At 43.9% G+C, this 17,247-nt stretch overlaps 1 protein-coding gene across 2 annotated transcripts in view; it reads right to left on the bottom strand.

Annotated features, from left to right (window-relative positions):
• Positions 1 to 17,247, bottom strand: part of FBXW8 (F-box and WD repeat domain containing 8) — a 117,553-nt gene that overhangs the window by 13,221 nt on the left and 87,085 nt on the right. For both annotated transcript variants that reach the window (XM_081539705.1, XM_081539706.1), the window contains exon 8: positions 4,869 to 4,996. In XM_081539705.1, coding sequence (XP_081395831.1) covers positions 4,869 to 4,996 — 128 coding nt within the window. The remainder of the gene's footprint in view (positions 1 to 4,868; positions 4,997 to 17,247) is intronic.

Below are 17,247 nucleotides of genomic sequence, written 5' to 3'. Positions count from 1 at the left end.
CTTAGGAAAGAAAATGAATCGAGTTTCAGGTATCTGTGAGCTAAAAGGTCTGTCCTTCACATCACTGAAGTCCCAGGGGAGAGGGGAAATAGATCAGTGTGGAAAAAAATATTTGAAGAAATAATGGCAAAAAACTTCCCAAATTTGATAGAAGACATACATTTACAGATTCTGAATGTTCAGTAAACCCCAGGCAAAGGTAAAACTAAAAAAAAGCCCAAAACCCACAGTGGTCTATTTCTTGCAGACTTTGTCTTGGTAACCCAATCAGGTTTCTCACAACATTCTAATTTCTAAGTTATGGATTTATTTTTGCCTTCACTGAACAAATACAAACTTTTATTTAATGGAGAACACCATCCAACGTAAGAAGCACCATTAATTTTTGTAATATTTTAACATGCTGCCAATTATTTGTAAGATGTTATAAAAGACACATCTTGATTTTATAGATGTGAAAATGTAAAAAAAACAAAAATCAGGGCATCTTAGAATAAATGCAAAATATACAGAGTTAAGGACTTCCCTGATAGCTCAGTTGGTAAAGAGTCTGCCAGCAATGAAGGAAAACCCGGTTCGATTCCTGGGTCAGGAAGATCCGCTGGAGAAGGGAGACGCTACCCACGCCAGTATTCTTGGGCTTCCCTTGTGACTCAGCTAGAAAAAGAATCCACCTACAATGAGGGAGACTTGGGTTCGATCCCTGGGTTGGGAAGATCCCCTGAAGAAGGGAAAGGCTACCCATTCCAGTATTCTGGCCTGGAGAATCCCATAGACTATAGGTCTAGCCCATGGGGTTGAAAAGAGGGACATGACTGAGCAACTTTCACTCACTTCACATACAGAGTTAAGCCCTCTCTGAGCACAAGACAGACACTGTGGTAAGACACAAGCTTCTAGTCCTAACACTGGATGCACACCCCACCCCTCCTCCTCTAACGCTGCTTAACCACTCTTTCTTCTTGGCTTAGCAGCAAAACACAAAATACACATTTAAAAAACCCTCACTGATCTAGGGTATTAAAACTCTTGTGCACAGCCCCACCTACAAAAGCCCACTGTATCACCCTTCCCTCCCAACTAGGGCAAGGTACAACCCAACAGTAACTCAGTTCCCACACCCTGATCATTTTATAATCTTCTATCAGACTCTACTTAACCTCTAGTGACAAGCTAGGTGAACTATTTTTTCATTTTTAATTTCAGCCTATACCATGCTGCCTCCCCCCACCCCAAAACACAACTCCTTATAAAATTCCACCCATGTTTACAAAGTTACTCAAGCTGATTTTCTTACTTTAACGAAACTTTTTGTTTTAACCTTGGACAGTTTTATGTACCTTTAGAGTCTATTTCATTCTCAAATTATTTATAAAGTACCAAGAGAATGCAATAGAAATTTAGTTTTTAAAATAAAAAAGGTCCCAAGGTTTTTAAACTGCATGTGTCACTAAGTGATAGCCACATAGCTCTCTCCACGGTATTTGCCCCTTACTCTCACTTCTGAAATAAAACATAAGCTGTTCAACCTGGGTGGGTATCTCTAATGAGATCCTACTCATAGTTATTAAATATTAAGCCTTTGGGAAAATCCCAAAAGACATGCCTCTATACACTTAAAAGTACAGAGTCCATATTCTTTCCTTTTTGAAAGTGAAAGTCGCTCAGTTGTATTCGACTCTCTGTGATCCCATAGACTATACAGTCCATGCAATTCTCAGGCCAGAATACTGGAGTGGGTGGCCTTTCCCTTCCCCAGGGGATCTTCCCAACTCAGGGATTGAACCAGGTCTCTGGCACTACAGGCGGATTCTTTACCAGCAGAACCACAAGAGAAGCCCTTCCTTTTTTCAGATGTGTAGTATTTTAAGCCCCGTGTTTCAAATTCATGTTGCTAACACTGTAAATGTGATTCATAAAGAATAATCCTATATACAATGGTGAGCCTCTGAGGTACCAGCAGTGGTCAAACTAGTGGCACACAGATCTGGAACTGGCCCTGATGAAATGCCATTTTGGACAGCCCCCTCCCCAACTCCCGAGTCCATTCTTTCCATCCATAAAGCAAAAGAAAAGTGAAAGTGTTAGTCGCTCAGTTGTGTCCGACTCTTTTTGACCCCATGGACTATATAGCCCGCCAGGCTCCTCTGTTCATGGGATTCTCCAGGTAAGAATACTGGAGTGGGTTGCCATTCCCTTCTCAAGGGAATCTTCCTGAACCAGGGATCAAATCCAGGCTTCCTGCCTTGCTGGCACATTCTTTACCATCTGAAAAAACCATAATGTTGGTATATTAGTAAAAAGAATTTAACATGGTCAGATTGGGCCTTCAAAATGACCAGAGAGCCCTTTTACACTATGTGCTTGCTTCTCCTCTGGCAATGGGCATGTAGTCAGGAAGCTCTGCTCCAGAATAAAACATCAGCTTAACCCAGTATGCGTCGGCCTCCTCACTGAGAGCAGGATGTGCGGCTGACAACGGTCAGGACGATCTGGCTGTAACTGAGCTTCCAGAGCTAACTAGGCTGCATTGTACAGAGAGCAGAGGTCTCTTCTCGGGAACACCATTTTGGTTTCCTGGCAGCCTCGCTGTGGTTGATCACCTACACGCTCATGCTGTCAGCAAACACTGAAGCATAACTCCCATCCCCATCCCCTTCCATCTGGATGCCCCGCCCAGAGCACTCCTGAAGGTGGGGATGCTGCTGGGCCCCTGGGGGAGCTCCTAGCAGACACGCTCAGAGCCTCTGTCCAGTTCAGATCGGAAATGAAAATGGGAAGAGTAAACCTACAAGCTGGAATACAAGGAGGAAGCACAAGCTGCAATCAAGATTGCCAGGAGAAATATCAGTAACCTCAGATATGCAGATGATACCACCCTTATGGCAGAAAGTGAAGAAGAACTAAAGAGCCTCTTGATGAAAGTGAAAGAGGCGAGTGAAAAAGTTGGCTTAAAGCTCAACATTAGAAAACTAAGATCATGGCATCCGGTCCCATCACTTCATGGGGAAACAGTGGAAACAGTGGCAGACTTTATTTTGGGGGACTCCAAAATCACTGCAGATGGTGACTGCAGCCATGAAATTAAAAGACGCTTACTCCTTGGAAGGAAAGTTATGAACAACCTGGACAGCATATTAAAAAGTAGAGACATTACTTTGCCAACAAAGGTCTGTCTAGTCAAGGCTATGGTTTTTCTAGTAGTCATGTATGGATGTGAGAGCTGGACTATAAAGAAAGCTGAGCGCCGAAGAATGGACGCTTTTGAACTGTGCTGCTGGAGAAGACTCTTGAGAGTCCCTTGGACTGCAAGGAGATCCAACCAGTCCATCCTAAAGGAGAACAGTCCTGGGTGTTCATTGGAAGGACTGATGTTGAAGCTGAAACTCCAATACTTTGGCCACCTGATGAAAAGAGTTGACTCATTTGAAAAGACTCTGATGCTGGGAAAGATTAAGGGCAGGAGGAGAAGGGGACCACAGAGGATGAGATGGTTGGATGGCATCACCGACTCAATGGACGTTGAGTTTGGGTAAACTCTGGGAGTTGGTGATGGACAGGGAGGCCTGGCATGCTGCGGTTCGTGGGGTCGCAAAGAGTTGGACACGACTGAGCGACTGAACTGAACTGAACCCTACAAACTGGTTTGTTAGGTCTGCTGTGCCACAAGTGTGGCCAGTTATCAAGCCTAGGGGTTTTCCTTTTTCTTTTTTTTAAATAAAAAGAAAACCTGCCTGCACGTATACTGAGGATTTAATTCTCAAGTATGAAAAGTATCAGCTGTTTCAGGATGCCTTGAGGGAAAAAAAAAATAAGATGGAGTATTTTCTTTCAGTAAAGCATACTCACATTATCTTTTTGCTCTATGGGAGTGGGGCAGTAGTAGTGAAGGTCAGAAGTTGGAAATATTATTTGACAAAATAATTATTTTTGCAAGCTGCTGCACTGGTGTGACAGAGGTCTGGGATTTGGCACAAAGGAGGACCCGCCTCACGATCTGATACCCCCACCAAGCGGCCCGCCACCTGCAGCCCGGAGCCGGCCGGGGAGGGGCCGCCCGCCGGCCGAACCTGGCCTCCAGCCACCCTACCTCTCTTCAGGGCACTGGATCAGACGTGACAGATATCCAGCCAAAAAAAAAAAAGAAAGAAAAGAAAGGAAGAGACAAGGGGGAGAGGGGACAGAAAGAAAAAAAATCCTAAAATTTGGACTCCGTCTTTTCAAACACTCTAATCCTTTCGTGCTGATGGGTCCTGGAGCGGCCGGAGCTGGCACGGGACCCTGGAACGGGAAAATCTGACTCCCTCAGCCAATACGTTAAAGGGAAGACTGCTAATCAGCTAAATAGAAACTGGAATCTGTTCACATGAAGTCTCCCCCACCCCAACCCCATCACCAGAGGGACAGCATAGTGTTCTGAAACACACTCTTGACATCATTTGGCAGGCAACTCTGTTTTGCTAAACATGATTCATCCCTTAGGTTATTGTTTTTAATATTAGAAAGTGAGCTTTTAAATGCCAAACAAATTTTATAGCAGGGGGACAAAAGATATTCCAAGTGGTCTCACTGGACCTTCCACCAACTGCGTCCACCAAATGGCCTAAAAGACCCCCTTCCCATGGAGTTTCAGAAATGAGGCAGAGAGGCGGTCACATCCAACTACTACCTAATACGAGACTTTGTCCTCCAAGTTCACAGAAACAGTGTTTGTGAGGTCAGGGCTGAACTCAGGTGGGCAGAGCTGTGAGTGAAAAGTGAGGAGGGTGAGCCCTGGAGGAAATCAAGCGAGCTCAGTGGAGCCGAGCGGCCTGGTCTCCCGAGAAGCTGCCTGTGGCGGCCAGATACGCAACTGTGTGGAGACCTACCTCCGGTCCATGTTGCCGCTGACCATGAGGTTGGGAGGGCTGTCCCGGAGGTTGACACAGGTGAAGTCGCCCAGCGCATTGCCCAGCTTCGAGACGCAGCGTTCTGCCTCCAGGCTGTACACCAGGATCTGGAGAGGAGGAGGAACACACAAGAGTGTGTTAGGGGAGCAGGCCCGCACAAACACCTTCCACGCAGCATCGCCCAGGGCACGGTCACACCACCTGCTCCCACAGAAAAGAGGCTCTGTCCCCTGACCCCTTTCAGATAATGGGAGTGGAGAATGTCCCTGCCAGAACAAAAGGAAATGCAGAAGAAAAGAAACTCCAAAGAATTCCAGGCCAAGGTGCAAACAAACAAAGGACACACAAAAAACGCCAAGTAGGGAAATTAGGTATCCCAATTTCCTAACACAGAAAAAGAAGTATGGAAACCAACTAAGGGTCACTGCTTCTGATTACATAATGGGGGAAGAGGTTAACAAGAAGCCTGCATGGGTTATCTGTTTTCCCCCTCGGTATTTACACCACAGCAGGTAAAAGAACAAAGAGCAGAAGGATTAAAGAAGACGAAGCTTGCAGTGTTAACCACTAGATGACCTCTTTAAAAGACAAACCAAAACACAAAGTCCTATGTGAAACATCAAAAAAAATTTTTTTTTAATTGAGGTACAACTGATACTCCCCAACACTTCTCTCTTCAATCACTCTCCACTTGCTAATTATAGGAAGCTCTGTTCCATAAGGTATGGAGGCAGGTAAGAAAGAATTATTGGTCTCCAGACAATGTATTCATTATATCTGAACACTGCCTCTCCTCTGGGGCTTCCCAGGGTAGCTCAGTGGGTAAAAAATCTGCTTGTAATGCAGGAGACCTGGGTTCGATTCCTGGGTCAGGAACACCCTCTGGAGGAGGGCATGGCAACCCACTCCAGCATTCTTCCCTGGAGCATCCCATGGACAGAGGAGCCTTGTGGGCTATAGTCCATAGGGTCGCAAAGAGTTGGATACAACTGAAGTGACTGAGCATGCACGCCCGCCTTCTCTCCAGCAAAAAGGGGGCAGGGAGGATGATTCATAAGGAATCTTTCTGAAGATTATTTAAGTCTCTTACTAAAAAGTAATTTCACTTAACATTAAGTGCTCACTATGGGTCAGTTAACTGTTATTAAGTACTGAAGACACAGTCCTTGCCACAGAATTCAGTTGAAAAGCCTCTTCATTTACACACACATACACACACATAATGAGTATACACTGTATTCTGTTAATCATGGGGTTAAAATTCATCACTGAACTCAAAAGTTTAGTAATGTAATATTTTATAATGTAATGTAATATTTTATAGAGAGTCTCCTGATGAACTGTGGACAGAAGTTCGTGACATTGTATAGGAGACAGGGATCAAGATCATCCCCATGGAAAAGAAATGCAAAAAAGCAAAATGGCTGTCTGAGGAGGCCTTACAAATAGCTGGGAAAAGAAGAGAAGCAAAAAGCAAAGGAGAAAAGGAAAAGATATTCCCATTTGAAGACAGAGTTCCAAAGAATAGCAAGGAGAGATAAGAAAGCCTTCCTCAGCGATCAATGCAAAGATATGGAGGAAAACAACAGAATGCGAAAGACTAGAGATCTCTTCAAGAAAATTAGAGACACCAAGGGAATATTTCATGCAAAGATGGCCTCAATAAAGGACAGAAATGGTATGGACCTAACAGAAGCAGAAGATATTAAGAAGAGGTGGCAAGAATACACAGAAGAACTGTACAAAAAAGATCTTCATGACCCAGATAATCACGATGGTGTGATTACTCACCTAGAGCCAGACATCCTGGAATGTGAAGTCAAGTGGGCCTTAGGAAGCATCACTACGAACAAAGCTAGTGGAGGTGATGGAATTCCAGTTGAGCTATTTCAAATCCTGAAAGATGATGCTGTGAAAGTGCTGCACTCAATATGCCAGCAAATCTGGAAAACTCAGCAGGGGCCACAGGACTGGAAAAGGTCAGTTTTCATTCCAATCCCAAAGAAAGGCAATGCCAAACAATGCTCAAACTACGCCACAATTGCACTCATCTCACACGCTAGTAAAGGAATGCTCAAAATTCTCCAAGCCAGGCTTCAGCAATAAGTGAACCGTGAACTTCCAGCTGTTCAAGCTGGTTTTAGAAAAGGCAGAGGAACCAGAGATCAAACTGCCAACATCCGATGGATCACTGAAAAAGCAAGAGAGTTCCAGAAAAACATCTATTTCTGCTTTATTGACTATGCCAAAGCCTCTGACTGTGTGGATCACAATAAACTGTGGACAATTCTTCAAGAGATGGGAATACCAAACCATCTGACCTGTCTCTTGAGAAACCTGTATGCAGGTCAGGAAGCAACAGTTAGAACTGGACATGGAACAACAGACTGGTTCCAAATAGGAAAAGGAGTACGCCAAGGCTGGATATTGTTACCCTGCTTATTTAACTTATATGCAGAGTACATCATGAGAAACGCTGGGCTGGAAGAAACACAAGCTGGAATCAAGATTGCCGGGAGAAATATCAATAACCTCAGATATGCGGATGACACCACCCTTATGGCAGAAAGCGAAGAGAACTGAAGAGCCTCTTGATGAAAGTGAAAGAGGAGAGTGAAAAAGTTGGCTCAAACCTCAATGTTCAGAAAACTAAGATCATGGCATCTGGTCCCATCACTTCATGGGAAATAGATGGGGAAACAGTGGAACCAGTGTCAGACTTCATTTTTTTGGGCTCCAAAATCACTGCTGATGGTGATTGCAGCCATGAAATTAAAAGACACTTACTCCTTGGAAGGAAGGTTATGACCAACCTGGACAGCATATTTAAAAGCAGAGACATTACTTTGCCAACAAAGGTCCATCTAGTCAAGGCTATGGTTTTTCCAGTAGTCATGTATGGATGTGAGAGGTGGACGGTGAAGAAAGCTGAGCACTGAAGAATTGATGCTTTTGAACTGTGGTGTTGGAGAAGACTCTTGAGAGTCCATTGGACTGCAAGGAGATCCAACCAGTCCATCCTAAAGGAGATCAGTCCTGGGTGTTCATTGGAAGGACTGATGTTGAAGCTGCAACTCCAATACTTTGACCACCTCATGCGAAGAGTTGACTCATTGGAAAAGATCCTAATGCTGGGAAGGATTGGGGGCAGGAGGAGAAGGGGACGACAGAGGATGAGATGGTTGGATGGCATCACCGACTCGATGGACATGGGTTTGGGTAAACTCCGGGAGTTGGTGATGGACAGGGAGGCCTGGCATGCTGCGATTCATGGGGTCGCAAAGAGTCGGACACAACTGAGCAACTGAACTGAACTCCTCTCTTACCACACACATGAAAATGACAGGCTAATATTTTTGTTAACCAATACACTTACCAACTGTCAGTATACAGATTCGTATTTCAGAATTGAGAGGTTAATAAACTGACGCCACCTTGAAAACCATCAATCTCACTGTCAACATACATTTATAAGAACTGAATCTTTGGAAATTCCTAAGTAACTACTGCTCATAGTATCTGAAAGGAGAGAGGGAAATTTCAAAATGTAAAATGCCTTCTTAATCCACAAAGACTATAGAGAACATACTAAATTTTATTTTTATTTCATGCAGTTGAAAATAAAGTTTCTGAGAAAATTTCAACCATAAAATATCCAAAATAAGATTATGTGGACCTAGAAATAAATGAAATCTCCTCTCCACAGTAAATATCCTAAAAACCGCATAAAAATTAGTTCCTGGAGGGAGGGAAAAAAAACACCAGCGATCTCCTGGTCTACCCTAAGGTAACATTCCGCACTTACATATCACTGTAGAGCTATCAACAGGGCATGGACTCAATCTGTTTTTAAAATACTTCAACAGCGACAGCAGGAAGAAATGTCCACAATAAATAGAAGAATTAAAGTCTGACACTGAGTCTGTTCCTATGTCTTTACTTTTTCCAGAAGTTCTTTTTTGGCGAGAGGTCAGGTCGTTTCTGAATGAAACAGTGGGATCTAACCACTCTCCAAAAATTCATCGCAAACACATCTAAGTTAGTAGTCAGGAGTCAAGGATTTTCTAAAGTGTTTAATAATTCAATGAATCAGAACTACCAGAAGAGTACCTTGACCATTATGTTTAGTTAAAGACCGCAGAGATTAGAAAACACATTACCCATCTCAGAGGCGGTTCTTCCCACGTTACGAGTCCCTCAACGACCTTTACCATCTCCCTCTCCCTCCCATGCTCTCTCTCTTTTAATAAGGTTGAGCAAATGGGACTTCATTTTATCTGATTGCCACAGACTAGTGAGATTAATTATTCATGCTCACGTTCTCCCTCTTGTTAAAGCCATGCATTAGACTAATTTTTCTCTTTATTGCCCTAGTTGGGTGAGTCTCAACCCATGGCCACTCGACTCGCTCTCAGAGGTGTATGGATATGCTGGAAAGAGGGAAAAAACGACCCGTAGCTAAAATCTTGGGAGAAAATGTTCTGCGCTAATGTGACCACCAAATCAATAGATGTTGCTGGGGATTTTTTTTCTTTGAAGTACCAAGAGTGCATCATAAAAGGGCTTAAATAGTGACTACAGAGCAAATTTTTGTAGGAGTTGGATGTTTAAGACTTGTCCAGAAGGACTGAACCTGTTGTCTATTTTACAAAGAGAACTGCAGGAGAGGAGTGTGGGGTCTCTGGACACTGTGGGGTCTGTTCCCTTCTCTCTGGCTTCCAGGTAGATGGAGCGGGCACCTGGGGGCAGCAAGCATTATTTAAAAACCACTTTGCTTTTTCCATCTTGGAGATCTTAAGGTATTGCTACAAACCCTAGTCTCGGAATCCTAACTTTCATTTCTGTCAATTACTTAGATTTCTCTGAAATTCCCCCCCAATTTTTTTTTCTGATTTCAAACATAATATATAACAAGTTCTAACACAACAAAATTATGTAACAAAAACTTGTAACCTTTTGCATATCCATCTCTCAAAAAGAGCCACTTTAACAGTTCAGTGTATACAGCTGTCCCTCCGTATCCATGGGGGTTGAGACCCCTGGATACCAAAATCTGCCCACACTTATATAAAATGGTGTAGTGTTTGCACGTAACTTACATTTTCTCATCTACTTCAAGTCTATCTGTAGATTACGTACACAACTAACATAATGTAAATGCTGTGTATATAGTTTCTGGTGCTCAGCAAATTCAAGTTTTGCCATTTGGAACTTTCTAGAATATTTTTTTTAATATTTTCAACCTGGGATTGGTTGAATCCGTGGATTCGGAACCTGTCTAGCTGACTGGATACTGTTAGACTTTTTCTATACCCATGTCTGTCTTGTCTGTTGCTCCCTCTCTCTCACTCTCTTGTGAGTGTGTATAAAATTGTTCTTCAACATACAGATGGCTAACAAAACACATGAAAAGATGCTCAACATCACTCATTATTAGAGAAATGCAAATCAAAACCTCAATGAGGTATCATTTCACACCAGTCAGAATGGCTGCTATCCAAAAGTCTACAAGCAATAAATGCTGGAGAGGGTGTGGAGAAAAGGGAACCCTCTTACACTGTTGGTGGGAATGCAAACTAGTACAGCCACTATGGAGAACAGTGTGGAGATTCCTTAAAAAACTGGGAATAGAACTGCCATATGACCCAGCAATCCCACTGCTGGGCATATACACCGAGGAAACCAGAATTGAAAGAGACACGTGTACACCAATGTTCATCGCAGCACTGTTTACAATAGCCAGGACATGGAAGCAACCAAGATGTCCATCAGCAGACGAATGGATAAGGAAGCTGTGGTACATATACACAATGGAATATTACTCAGCCATTAAAAAAAATACATTTGAATCGGTTCTACTGAGATGGATGAAACTGGAGCCCATTATACAGAGTGAAGTAAGCCAGAAAGAAAAACAACAATACAGTATACTAATGCATATATATGGAATTTGAAAGATGGTAACGATAACCCTATATGCGAGTCAGAATAAGAGACACAGATGCATGGAACAATTTTATGGACTCTGAGGGAGAAGGTGAGGGTGGGACGTTCTGGGAGAATAGCATTGAAACATGTATATTATCGTATGTGAAACAGAACACCATTCCATGTTCGATGCATGAGACAAGGGCTCAGGGCCGGGGCAATGGGATGACCCAGAGGGATGGGATGGGGAGGGAGGTGGGTGGGGGGTCCAGGAAGGGGAACACATGTAAACCCATGGCTGATTCATGTCAATGTATGGCAAAAACTATTACAATATTGTAAAGTAATTAGCCCCCAACTAAAATAAATAAATTTATTAAATAAATAAATAAATAAATAAATAAATAAATAAAAAATTGTTCTTCAGTGGGATTATTGCTCTGTGACTTATTTTTCCTACTAAATAACATGAGAGATCTTTATTAGTACCTATTAATAAGTTGAACTTTTTCTTTTTAAAGGCTGCATAGAATTCATCATGGATATATAATTCCATATTGGTGGATATCTGGGTTGTTTATAATTTTTTTAGACAAAGTAAATAACAATTATCCTTAATTTGTAATTCTTTCTGCAGTCAGTCAACAAATGTCTATGACTCTTCTTCGTGCAGCAGGCACTGGAATGAACAGGGAGGGTGGATAACGTGCAGGAGCCTAGGCGGGCTGCCAGCTGAAACAATCCACCTCTTCACCAGCTAGCGTGCGGCCACCAGCTGTCCCACTCCTCTGTTTGTGGGGCTCACCTCTCCGAGGAGACCCACCTTTCCACCATGTCCTAGCAGGTGGCAATGTCACAGTCAGGATGGAGGTGGCAGCCACAGGCCCAACATCAAGGAAACCTAAGGCAACACCCTGGTGCAGGCAACCCCTGCTCCTCCCAGACCAGCTAGTGTATCTAGCACTGGCTTTCCAATCAGACCCTGAAGGAAAGGGATGAGAAATGGCTCTGTCCCTGCAGTGGGGTGAGCTCAAGGCAGGCCAACTTCACCTAGTAAGACCTGGATTTAGCTGCAAACATTTCTGAAATCTGGGATTGCTATTCCCCTCATTATGAAACAGGAACCATTTGTGTACAGAAACAGTTCTGAAGAGATTACAGAGCCTTGCAGTCCCAGACTTATGAAAGTGAAAGTGAAGTCGCTCAGTCGTGTCCGACTCTTTGCGACCCCATGGACTGTAACCTATCAGGGTCCTCTGTCTATGAGTTTCTCCAGGCAAGAATACTGGAGTGGGTTGCCATTTCCTCCTCCAGGGGAGCTTCTCAAGCCAGGGGTCGAACCTGAGTCTCCTGCATCTCCTGCACTGGCTGGTGGATTCTTTACCACTTGAGCCACCTGGGAAACCCTACCACAGTCTCGTACATAAGAAATACTCAAATAGGGCTTGTCTGGCTTTCCCAAGACGTGAGGAGTGGTCAGAGGCTCCCTTACAAGACTACAGCTTTTTTAAAAGTGTTGTGAAATATACTTTGTCTGCCACCATCTTAAAAAGGGGATGCGACAGAGAGGAAAGGTAAGGAGATGCTGTGCTGGACTGCAGCAAAGTGAAAGACAAAAGTCACAGGGAGAGAAGACCTGATTGCCATTTGTGGAGATGACAAAGTCTACCTACTTTCTTTTCTGATCTCTTAACAACTCACCTCTGTCACTACCATATATACTCTTCTGAGGGGATAAAGTCATGATTAAGAAGCCAAATTCTAGAAAGTAGAGCCTCATGTTCTCTTCTCTTCCATCCCAATCAAGCTTACCTTGTGTTCTCTTTGAGCCCTTAGCAGAGCTTAGCCCTCGTGTCAGTGCTGAAGGCATCTACCGTCTATGCAGTCCACAAGGTGCCATCTAGAACTGTGCATCTGCTTCCTCTGACTTTTCCCCAGACCTGTGGTTCTCAAATGCTGGAGGGCAGGAGGGTCACTGAGGAGGCTGAGTTTACAGACCAGCCAAGGCTCTGTTACAAAGCGCCAGGCCACATGCTGTAAACACTGTCCTAGACTGTAAGTTCCTTGAGGCAACAATCCTATCATTCATTCCTGCACCACTGACAAAGGACCCAGCAAGTGCCAGGTACTCTGTTAAGTGCCTGCACATTAACCACACTATTATCAGGCAAACCCAGGGCTTAGCATGGTCTGTGTATGTGCTCAGTCGCTCAGTTGTGTCCAACTCTTTGCGACCCCATGGATTGTAGCCCACCAGGCTCCTCTGTCCATGGGGATTCTCCAGGCAAAAATACTGCAGTGGGTTGCCATTTCCTCCTCCAGGGGATCTTCCCAACTCAGGGAGTGAACCCACATTTCCTGCATTGGCAGGTGGATTCTTTATCACTGAGCCACCTGGGAAGCCCTACCATGGTCTGGTACACAATAAATACTCAGACAGGCTTTGTTTGGCTTAACAGCTTAACATGTTCTCCCACTCCTGTATGTCTAATCTTGTTGCCAGCTTGCACAAAGGAACCACTTCACTGTGCTCAAAACAGAAGTTTCCATAAACCTCTCTCCACAATATCCCAATTCTAGAACTCCCACACCATTATCCAGGCCCCAGGTTCCACCTCTGACAACATGGCACACTCGAGTGTCTGGAAAACCATCCTGTTTCAAACACTGAGGGTGGCTGGTTAAGATTCAGTCTATTAAACATTCTTCAAACGTTCTGTTTAACTACAAAATCCGAGAAATTCCAAGGAGCCAGAAACAAAGAGAGCACTACAGCACTCAGGTCACGGGCTGCTGCTCTGGGGAACATCTGCCGGAGTCAGGAGCCTGGAAAACGGGGGAAACAGGGGCACAGTCTCCAGCCAGAGCCAGGTGGAGCCAGCACCGTGGAGTCTGCCTAAAGCTGGGGCCCTTGGACAGCGATGTACACTTGGGAAAAAGTGAGCCAGGAGCAAAACTCTATCCACTGGTGAAGAGAGCCTGTTGCAGGTTCAGCTCAGGAAGGAAACTGGTTGCCCTTGGGCCGGCAACCCTCACGCAGGCTGGGTGTTTGAAGTCATATGACCTGCAAGGCCAGAAGACCCCAGGGCTAGTAATTCAAGTATTTTCATGTCAGTAACATGGTTCCTGGTAGCTGGCAGAATACTGGCAGGAGAAAGACCCTCTCAACCCAGGTCCAGTAGGAGATCTACAACTCGAGATCAGCCAAGTATGAGTTCACAATTCTTAAAAAAAAAAAAAAATATATATATATATATATATATATATTTTTTTTTTTCCTAGAGAAGGAAATGGCAACCCACTCCAGTATTCTTGCATAGGAAATCAAGAACCGAGGAGCCTGGCAAACTACAGTCCATGGGGTTGTAAAGAGTTGGACGCAACTGGGCACATACACATGTACGTGGCAAAAGCACATGCTGAAGTGTCTATTAAGACGTGTTAAATCAACTGTACTTCAATTAAAAATATAAGAACAGGGAAGGAAAAAAATTTTTTTCAAAGACAGAAACAACTCTTTATAAGTGAGAAACATAAACCAGAAGAATCAGGCTTCCAAGGACATCAGATGTTTATCAGATGAATAAAAATATGCACGCTGGACATGTTTACAGAAATAAAAGAGGGTAAGGGGTCAAAGCGGCAAGTTTGATTAAGTACCTTTGAAAAGCAAAACAAATTTCTAGAAATAAAAAAAAAATCAATGGATGAGTTAAACAAGTAATTAAGAGTTCAAGAGAGAATTTGTGAACTTAAGACAGATGAAGACATTATTCAGGACGCAACACAGAGAGACTGAGATGGAAAACATGAGTGGGTGGGGGAGGGCAGAGAAGGGAGAACAGTTTGGTCTAACACACATCTAATCTGAGTTCAAGATAGAATAGAGAGAATGAGGGAGGGGAAATTTCAACAAGTCAATGGCTGAGAACTTTCTGCAACTGAAAGCAAAGAAGTGCCCGAAAATCCCTAATGGGAGAACAAAACTAAATCTACACCTAGAAATAGTAGAGAGAAACCACAGAAAATTAAAGACAAGGAAAAAGCAGCCAAAAGAAGAGAAAGAGTCCTAAGTGGGAATGAAAATTAAACAACCTCTCAGTAACATCAGGGGAAGTCAAAACCAATCATCTCTTCAAAGGCCTGAGAGAAAATACCTATCCATCCTGGGAAGACAAAGGACTGGTAAAACCACTTTTCAAAAAAGAGTATGAAATAGAGATGCTTTGGGATAAAAATAGAGAGAGCACTTGTGGTCAAGAGATCCTCAGTGAAGAATATACTTTTGAAAGGTGTAAAATCATTTCAGAAGAAAAGGTCTGAAATGCCAGGGGGCGCAGTGAGCAAAGAATAAGGTACATGTACATGAAAGTCCACGAGTGTTGACTATACACCACCACAACAGTGCTGATTTGGGGTTAAATAAATAGAACAAACTCCATCTAGTCCTTATTATTCCAAACAGTCAAGTGCCACGCATGAGGGCAATTTACCAGGAGCACAAAGATGCCAGGTGCATGGGGGACCTCCAGAAATGTGGTCTGGTGCCTTGGATACCTGTACTGCTGTTTGGCACACAGGACGGACCCGGTGTACCTTTGATAAAAGAGTGAGGAAGTGCTGCACATTTCTGCACGTGTCGGTCACAGGCCAATGATACACCTGCCTTACATTAAAGATGTGCGCCACACATACAAGTGAACACATTCAACCAGACTGCTTTCCACCAACAGCAACATATTTAGCTGGTTTGTAAGTGGGAGGTACAGTTTCATTCGATACAGATCTTAAAGTACAAGACTAGTAATGCTCGCTTAAAAAAAAAAAAGATACAAATGAAAAAGACCTCTCAGTTTTAGGGCAGAATTTACTCATGTGAACGACCCAGGTTGATGATCTGACCTCACATAAATATGACCCACAGAAACGTGGTCAAAAATTCTACTACAAAAAATGCAGGGTCTGCTTATCAATGTTTGCATACTAAGCTAAATGAATCGCCTCTATAAATTCACAGATGAGCTAAGATTTAAAAAAAAAAAAACGATGAGAAAGACAGACAATTGGGCTGGGAGGGCAAGCCGGTGAGAAAAGAGTAAATCATACACAAAACAGCCAATAAAAAAATAAAAAAGCAGTTAATATACATGAATAATGGATGTCTGATTTAAAAGCAGTTTACTCCGATATGATGTAATTTTTGACAATCAGCCAGAGAGACTATTTTGTAAGTCCCTGCCAGAGATAAGTCAGTGCGCGAAGCCTGGTAAGGTGGCGTATCTGTGAACATGTGGAAAATGACTTTCACCACCATCCCAAAGGTGACTCTCTGCTGGCAGACAAAAACTTGCCTCTCAGGTGCTTTTAGCAGCAGCGAGCACAAGCTGCCGAGCTGAAGAAATAGACCCCTGACTCGAGCACAGATCCCTCAGCTGCAGCAGCCCCTCGACAATTTCGACATGCTTCTGGCACGGTCCACCCTCAAACGCAGCACAAAGGGAGCAGTAGCCCGGGCTGCTTTCATGTTTAAGTTTTAATTGGAGTGACAAGCCCACGAGGCCAAGATATCTCAGGGATGGGACGGTGCTGCTCAGCGGTGCCAGGCGCTGGGTAGGCAAAGCCTGCGTGCGCGCCCCACCACCATGCGCCAATGCACCTGCAACCCCCGCTGTTCCAGGACTGGACTCTGCCTGGGAAGGCACTGCCAATCACCACAGACTGTGCCAAACATGGGGCTTTGTGATGTGGGCAGATGTCTACAAAGGGCCAGAGCGAGGCCAAACCGACACCTACTGTGACCTAAGCCTGAAAAGAACCCAGAGAGCAAGAGCACACTGGGGTGACAATGCAGGCCAGCCTGTGATCCAATCTCTCCCCATCCCCCCTACATCCATAGATGCTGGAAACAATAAAGGAAGGCAGGTGTACTCTGTGGACTGAGCCGAGAACGGTTCTCTGCCCTGCTTCAGGGATCTCTGTAGACAGACTGTGTCCTCGTGCTAGAAGAAGGTGAAGAGGTATGACTAGCAAACAACGGGTCAATGGGGAACCTGAAATGACCAGGAGCATCTTCACTGTCAGAGCATTCAGTGCAATGAGGAGACTGTAATTGTTATGCAAGTGTGTAACTCAAAGCTGAAAATCCTCACATCCTTTCATGCACCCACCAGGCCTCATCATAATGAAGAGCGTGCGTGGACAGTTTCAGAGCACTTCACATGTAACTAGTCAGAGCCCCCGTGAGACAGAAGGTTATCACTAAATCTGTGCTTGTAGAGGGAGGAAAACCTAGGCTGCAGACTACAAAATGAAGGCTTCAAAATTCAAGACAACTTGGACATTACTTTTTAACTGGGAAGAGTGCATGTGAGATGACGGTAGTGTAACAACACTTGTGAACCTGTAGATTCACACTGTATATGTGGGTCAG

Source organism: Giraffa tippelskirchi, chromosome 11 (assembly GCF_054371585.1).
Source record: "Giraffa tippelskirchi isolate mGirTip1 chromosome 11, T2T-mGirTip1v1.2.pri, whole genome shotgun sequence".
Taxonomy (NCBI): domain Eukaryota; kingdom Metazoa; phylum Chordata; class Mammalia; order Artiodactyla; family Giraffidae; genus Giraffa; species Giraffa tippelskirchi.
Note: the sequence above shows the minus strand (reverse complement) of the source record. Positions and strands in the feature narration are given on the sequence as shown.